Source organism: Gracilinanus agilis, chromosome 4 (assembly GCF_016433145.1).
Source record: "Gracilinanus agilis isolate LMUSP501 chromosome 4, AgileGrace, whole genome shotgun sequence".
In the NCBI taxonomy this organism is placed as follows: Eukaryota; Metazoa; Chordata; class Mammalia; order Didelphimorphia; family Didelphidae; genus Gracilinanus; species Gracilinanus agilis.
In genome coordinates this window covers 520,957,878-520,965,575 of record NC_058133.1, presented here as the reverse complement: position 1 = coordinate 520,965,575, position 7,698 = coordinate 520,957,878, and the positions used below count along the sequence as shown (strand labels likewise).

Genomic DNA, 7,698 nt, shown 5'->3' with positions numbered 1-7,698 from the left:
TGGCTTGTGTGCCATGCCCGAGAGCCACAGGGCGACTTTACAGGAGGAAAGACATGGAGCAGAGCACATGGAGAATGATGAGCACAAGAAAAGAAAACCTCCTTCTGCAGAGCAAATCGTGGAGGAAGCTTTGGACGCCAAGGTTGACGACGAGATACAAAACTTACTCAACTTCCATGGCCAGGAATCGAATGAGAAGTTGCTGCAAGAAACAGAAAAGAGTGGACAGCTACGACTGAAGGATGACATGACACTGGGACAGGGGAGCTGGGAGGAGAGAAAATTACTGGGTCTTTCTGAGGCCCAGAAAGCAGAACTTGAGGAAATGCCAAGGAAGTTATGCCTCAGGCCAAGAGAGTCAGTTTGCCATGAAGTGGAATGCCGAGATGTTCTCCAAAGGTGCTGTTTAAAATCTGAAGAAGAAAACCCAAGTTTTCAAAACCAGGAGGATGACCAGATTGAAGTTGGGACTCTCGATGACGAAGTGTCATCAGAGGAATTGAGGATGGAGGAAACCAGGGACTTGATGGAAAAATATCTGGTCTCTACTGTACAAGATCAGTCGAGTATGTCTGAGGCACCTGACCATTTTGATCTAGAAACTGCTTTACAGAGAAAATCTGAGCGAGAGAGTCTGGACTTCCTATCAGATGAGCTCATTATTGGCTTTGATGGAAACATAGATTCGAATGTTTTGTTTGAAGGAAATTCTGTGCAAGTAGACTCATATGCTGCCCCATGGACGGACCCCTCTGGCTTTTCTCCAGATCACTTAAGTGAGATCCTTGAGTTAATGGATAAAGACAAGGCTTACTTGATGCAGAGATGTGTGAAGTTAAGTCATCTACTTAGGGAGAAGGAATTGGCACTAAAGAATTTCTCCCAGGAAGTGAAGGAGGAGGTGGCTGAGGAGAAGTGTTGGGAGGGTGCACACAGGCTTCCGAACGGACTGAGCCAAGAGGGGGGAGGTTCATTGTCCTGTGACGAGATTGTGCCGAGGCTGAAAGGAGAGGAACATTCCCAACCCGGGGCCACAGCTGGTGGCATCACAGATTTAGGAGGTTGGGCCTCAGTCACTCACCAGCCTCATTGCCATGTGATGGCTGAAGTCTCCCAGAAGGAAGAGGGGGTACGATCAAGGAAAATGGCCTCTGCCTCAGTGGGTCTCGAGGCTCTGTGCAGCCAGGAGGAGAATAGACCACCAGGCCAGCTCCACGTCCACAAAGCCAGAAGCCACATGCCTGCTGGGTGTCCGAGTCAGAAAATCACTCTGGAAGAATCTCTGCTGCAGGAGGTGGAGACCTTGAAGGCTGAGATGACCATTAAGGAAAACCTGTTGAGGCAAGTTGTCAAAGAAAAAAATACTTTGGAAGAAAAATTCACGAAAGATAGGGAAAACCTTGAGGAAAACATACTTGAACTGATCGAGAAAATTAAATGCTTGGAAAAAGGACGGGGCCATGAAAAAGTAGCATTGGCTGGAAAATCGACATCTGTCCTTTCAGAGGATCAGAAACTTGATGCTAAAAGAAAGGTACAAGAATCTGGTTTCCTATCAACAGAAAATAGCCCAGTTCAGCAAACCATTTCCTTGAAAAATGCTCAGGTCGAGCTGGAGTGGCTGCTCCAGGAGGAGGTGCAGAAAGCCACTTGTGCTCTCGAGGACGTCCCGTCTGAGCTGAGCAGCTACCATGAAAAGCAGATGAGTCAGATGCAACATCAGCATGAACAGGAGAGAGCAGAACTGAGGAGAGAGCACCAGAAAGAGGTAGGCAGCAGGGCCCCCTGGGCATCGGTGCCCCCTTCCAGGGGCTGTGGGCGGAGTTTGTGGAAAAGAGGCCTGGCCTCCTTCTCCTTCATCTTGTTTCTAGGTGGAGGCCACACGCAAAGAGATGAAAGAAAAGTTGGACGAACAGCAGCAGAAATGGGAACAAGAGCGGAGAGAACAGATCAGTGCCATCAAAAAGGTACTTCGATGAACAGGGTTGGCCTTGTCTCGTTAGGGGAGGGCTTCTGCATTGGCCCCACCAGGCTGGCCTTCTCACACTTGCAGACCGAGATGGTCTTCAGGTCCTGCTGTTACTTGAGTCTTAGCCACCATCTTTCTCCTCCAGCCTGTGAAATATTTGTTAAAGTTTCTTTCTTTTTAAAAAAGAATCCTTCCTGATGGCATTGGGTTTTATGTCGATGAGATTTCCCCTCTCCCCTCTCCCTTCTCCCTTCTCCCCTCTCCCTTCTCCCTTCCTAAAGAGCCAATCCAGGGAACAAGAAATTTAAGAAAAGAAAGGGAAGGAATGAAGGAAAAAGGGGAAGTAGAGAAACCATTGGCTGAAGGAATTAGCCTCTAAAGATCCCGGAGGCCTAGGGGCAGCAGTCTACACTGGTGGCCTTCTGGCCTCTGTAGAAGAGTGGGGTGCTGTCGCCTCACCTCCCTTCTTTTCCACCGTACCTGTTCTTTGTCATTTCAAAATTTTAACTTCTTGGTGAAGCGATTTGGCGGTTATTTCCACTTTATTTTGGTTGTTGTCTTGGCCCTTCTCTCTTTCCTCTACAAACTTACTGCAGCCTCCCTGACCCATTGAAGCCTTTCCAAGTTTCCCCCGTTCACTGTAGTCATCACTGGGGCATAGCAATATTCTTTTTCCATGAATGGACCACGATTGGTTTCACCGTTCTCCACTCTTTGAGCATCTACTTCAGTTCCAGTTTCAGACGAGCCGCAGAGGTGATTACAACAGATGAGAGATCATTTAATAAATGAAATAGAAAAACTTCCACACCGACCAAGTGAATGCATCTGGGACGAGGAGGGAGCTGGCTGAATGGGGAAAGGATCTTTGTATCACATTGGCCAAATGGGGTTTGGTTTCCGAGATACAGAGAATCAACAGACATAGGTGTATTATATGGAGATCCCAAACTTACTATTCGAAAAAGGCCATGAAAAACCGGTCTCAAAAAGAATTGCAAGGTATTAACTGCATGAAAGAATGTTCCTGATCACTTATAAGAGAAATGCCAATCAGGACAACCCTCATGGCCTCTGGGAATTGGCAAAGGTGACACAAGATGGCAGTGGTCGTTGTTGGGGGGATTATGGGAAGATAGACACACTGGTCCTTCATTGGTGGGGCTGCGAAGCAGTTCATATCATGCAAATAAAGCGATTCAAATGACCTGACCTTTTAACCAGATTCTACTATGAGGTGCATACCACCAAGAAATTGTATTTGATAGGAAAAAAGTCCCCATGCATGCCAGATATTTGTAGCAGACTTTTTGTGGTAGCAAAGAGCATCTTGGCTCTTGTGATGCTTTTAAAAATCCCCTTAATGGAATTTTCACAATGGATCAGACATTGGGAGAGTTATTGTTTCTCTGGAGTCAGCCTAGAGTCTGCCCTTAGCCTATCACCCTGAGGACCAGACTGAATCAAGCTATGGGCTAGAAAGAAGGCCTTGATCTCTGGATTCTTCCTGGTAGAAGGGAATATTGAATTTGGGATATGGGGCCATTTCTGTTCTTTTCCACCCATTATCTATGCAAGAATGTTGAGAGTTTCCCGGCTCTTCCTGGAGGGATTTGCTGCTTTGTTGTTGTCTTCAGAGAGTGGCCCAGTCTGGGTGGAGTGGTGCTGGGTGTTGTTAGAAAGGGTCCTTGTAGTGGTGCCCCGGAATGCTGACGACTGCTGGATTCAGCTGGGATCCAGTGGTTCCCTTTGGGAGACGGCTACCTTTTGGTGTTGAGAGCCGTGGCTGTTCAGGGTAAACCATGACTACATGCAAAGATCTCTCTCTGGTGCCGATCTTTTTCTTTTTACCCTGTTTTGTACAGTCCCAAGAGTTTCAGAAATCGGGTCCTTTGGAAGTAGGGGTCCCCTGGTGTGCTTTGCCTGCTGCTCACACAGTCTCTCTCCTGTTCGGCTTAGCATTTGAGGGCAGAGTTGGACTGCAGAGGATGTGAGTTCCTCTCCCCCTGTGGCTGCTTATCATCATCCATGTGGTCACCCAGACTTCCTCCAGAACACGAGGGGCTAGACTGCAGGATGCTCTCACTCATGCTCAGCCCTAAATCTGGAACCCCCTAGTGACACTGGAGTTGGGCACATGGTCTTGGTTTGGGCAAGAAAGAAATTTTTCCATTCCTCGTTAGTTGTTCATGGACTTTTTTTAAAGAAATCAATGTCATATCGTATCTCGTGGAAGGCCTTTTCCATACCTGCTAAGAACGTTATCTGATTCTGATGCTCCAAGGTTGGATGTGTGTTTTTTTCCGCATCTTCATGTATCGGCCTCCCGCCATTTGGTGCGGTGCTTCGGCTTGTGTTGACTGTTCCCTTTCTTTTTTTGAGTCGTCTTTGTCAGGCCTTAGAATCAGGCCCAAGTTTTCCTCCTAAAGAAAATGAGGTGGCGTTCACAAGCAGACGTGTCTATTGGGATTCTTTGTTCTTGACAGTTTGGTAAATAACCCCCCTGAGCCCGTGAGGGCCACACGTGTGAACGCTCAGAAAGTGTCTTCGTGGCTGGGAGCCTGCATCCGGCCTTTCTCTCCCTAAGCTGGGTACTCACAACGATCTTGCTCTGTTTTCTCTCGAGATCCATGAACGAGAACATGATCGTGAGATCGCAGAGCTGGTTAGTAAACATAAGGAGGAGATGAAACAGCTACGCGAGGGACTTCACAGCAAGCACCAGCAGATGATGGAGGGGCTGCAGCAACAAATGAATGCATCACACCGAGCAGAGATGCAGCAGGCCCAGCTCCAGGCGCAGGTAGACTTCATGCTTCTCATGATCTCTGAGCTTGGTTCAAACTTGGGGGGGGGCCCTGAACAGGCACCCTGTGATTTTGGTTCATGACCTTCTCGGGGCCCTCTCCAGAGGGTCACCTTGTGGGCCAGAGGCCTCCTTTGAGGTATTTCAAGATTGTCCAGTGCTGTAAGATTTCTTCTTAAACTTGTCTCAGAATAAGACTCCCCTGGGCCATATGCCTCACAAATCTGCTTCTAGCGTTTCTTTCAGGAGCTCCGGGGAATGAGAAGCCGCCCCTTGCAGAGGGAACTCTCATTGTTTTCCTGACATCAACCCCAAATTAGCCTTCTGGTGTCTTCTGGCCCTCCACTCAAGGAATAAATCTGGGCTCCCTTCCATGGATGGAATGCATTCTTTTTCTGGCCTGATCTCACGTCACTTTGCCCTGTCTCTCTTGGGCTCATGTCCTGCTTTTCCATCTGTCAAAATCTATTTATCATCTCCAGATAATCTGATAAGGACGGCTTAGTTGATAAAGAAACAGGAGAGGGGAGATGATCTTGACTGCTAACTCATAGTTGCTTCTCCAAAGTGCCATTGAGCCACAAGTTTATTATATATGAAATCAAAGTTCCCTTTCACTCCAAAAGTACCGAGAGAGTTTTACAGCTTCATAGACGTTGCAATTAGTTTAGACAACACACAGAAACCTCAGAAACTTCAAGGTGAAGATAAGAACCAGGCTGGACCTTCAGCTGCGTGATTATCAGCAAGCTAAGTCTGAGAATACATTTCTCAGGGGCGAAATGCCCCTAAACTAAGGTTTCGGCCTTGACTTGCCAAGCAGCTGCATTTCTGACCAAAGGGGAAGAATGTTGACTTCTTGACTACTGGTTTGCTAAGAGCTTAAAGCTTTCCAATAAGGCCACAACACCCTTCAACAAGAAAAGGTGTGGATCACAAAAGGGGTCAAAGAGGAGTCCCAGATTTTTATCTATCTGAGACTCTGTTTCTCTTATTGGCCTCCTACATCCATCTTCCTTTTAGATGTTCTGTCCTGGGTGTCATGGAGGTGTCTCAGACTCATTCTCTTCCCCTCCCCATCCCTATGCCTCTTCAGTCAGCCAACAAGGATTCCCAACATGGCTGTTATTTGCTGTTAGGGCATGCCCTCCACCGTCTTCCCAGGCTCCCAGAGTTGCCCTTGACTCCATCCCTTCAGCTGCCAGATCTTGTTGGTTTTATCTCTGCAGCCTTTTTGGTGGGAGTCCTCTTCTTTATACTCTCAGAGATGTTTCCCCATGACAGGCCTTCACCCCCTCCTGCCTGGCCTGCCATGGTAGCCTTCTGATTGGTCTCTGCCATCTCGGGGTCCCTCCAGTTTGCTGCCCAAGTGATTTTCTTAGAGGATAGATCTGCCTGTCATCTCCCTGCTCAGTCATCTCTGGTCGTTATCAAATGGAGCCTCCATACGTGGGCTTCTCAATTCCCTTCCTGACCTGGCCTCCTCTGATCTTGCCAGTCTTCTGACATTGGCTTCCATTCTCACATTGACAGACCTACTTGCTGTTCTTTCAACACTGATGCTCCATCTTAAACGTTTGCCTTTTGTACTGGGGGGGCTGCCCTCTGTTCCCAGCATGCCTTTCCTCCTCACTTTGACTTCTGAGTCCCTGGCAATTTCCCATGGAAGTCCCTGATTGGTTGAGCTCCTCTAGGATAGGGACTCGGTGTGTGGTTTTGCCCCTCTCTGGTTTCCCTTGCCCAGCCCTTACCTGGCACATAGGCAGCACCCAAAGGATGTTTGTTGACTGATTGGCCAAAGGCTTTCTCTCTGCTTGCCTTCGCAGTGTCTGGGCCTCATACAGGGATGCTCTCCCTTCTCATATCTGCCCCTTGGGATCCCAAGATCCCTCCAGACTGAGCTTCGGTGTCACTTAAGACCTTTCTGGCTTTTGGTGCACCTTGAATTCAGGGTGATTCGCTCTCTCTCTCCCATCGCCCTGAAGTTAACTGGGGTGTGTTTTGTGTTTTGCCAGCCGCTTTTCCTGTCTTTCCACCCTACCCCAGTAGAATATATGTTCTTGGAGCCTGGGGCTCTTTTCACTTTTGTCTCAGTCTCTCCAGTGTTTGAGACCAGAGCCTTTAACAGAATAGAGGGTTGTCCCTCGTACTGTGGCCTTTATGTCATGGAGTGGCAAGACCCAGGACTGAGTGATGTGGGTGGGTGGACAGAAGTTTGAAGGAGAAAGAACTGCTGAGAGAGCTTCTAGGAGCAGGGAGCCTGCTGGCCTCTGGCCTCAGGGGATAAGTGAGAGGGCTCACCTTATATGGAGTCTGGAGGGGGCAGCCAAGGGGGCACAGGTGGACCAATAGGGAGCTTGGGGAGGCACAGCCGGGTTCCAGAACAGGCCACCCAAGGGGGCTGCCCACCCACTGGGGTCCTGGTCAATCTGCCCAACCAAAGTTCCTTTGGGAAACACAGCAAGCATTAGGTGATGGCCACCTTGGCTAGTCAGCCAGCACGTGCTGGTCGAGTGTTTGTTCCTTTGCTCTTGCATGAGGCCCTGGGGAGCATTGTTCCCTAGTGAGGGTCAGCTAGAAGGCCAGCATGGAAGCCCAGCCTTGTCAGAGAGGGTTGGCCTCTGGTCACAAATGAGCACAGAGGGTCACTGCTACCAATAGAAGGGCTGCCTGCTACGGGACCAGGCCTCAGCACAGTAGACAGAAAGGAGTGGCCCCCCCAGAGCCTCCTGCCTCTGTCATCGGTCTCACTCCAGCCCTTGAGGAGATCTTTCCTCATGTGAGAGGCTCCCCAACCCCACAGCCCCGCAGCCCCACAGCTGCCTCCTCCTCCTTCTCTTCCTCCTCCTCCTCCAGCTTCTCCTTTTCCTCCACTTCCTCCTCCTTCTCCTTTTCCTCTTTCTCCTGCTCCTCCTCCTTCTTC

General features: G+C 49.1%; 1 protein-coding gene across 1 annotated transcript in view; it reads left to right on the top strand.

Moving 5' to 3' along the window:
* Window positions 1–757: 757 nt before the first annotated feature.
* PCNT (pericentrin) overlaps window positions 758–7,698 on the top strand; it is a 104,303-nt gene continuing 97,362 nt past the window's right edge. Inside the window, exons 1-3 of the mRNA XM_044675701.1 lie at window positions 758–1,768; window positions 1,872–1,967; window positions 4,596–4,772. Coding sequence (XP_044531636.1) covers window positions 1,145–1,768; window positions 1,872–1,967; window positions 4,596–4,772 — 897 coding nt within the window. The 5' untranslated portion in view covers window positions 758–1,144. The remainder of the gene's footprint in view (window positions 1,769–1,871; window positions 1,968–4,595; window positions 4,773–7,698) is intronic.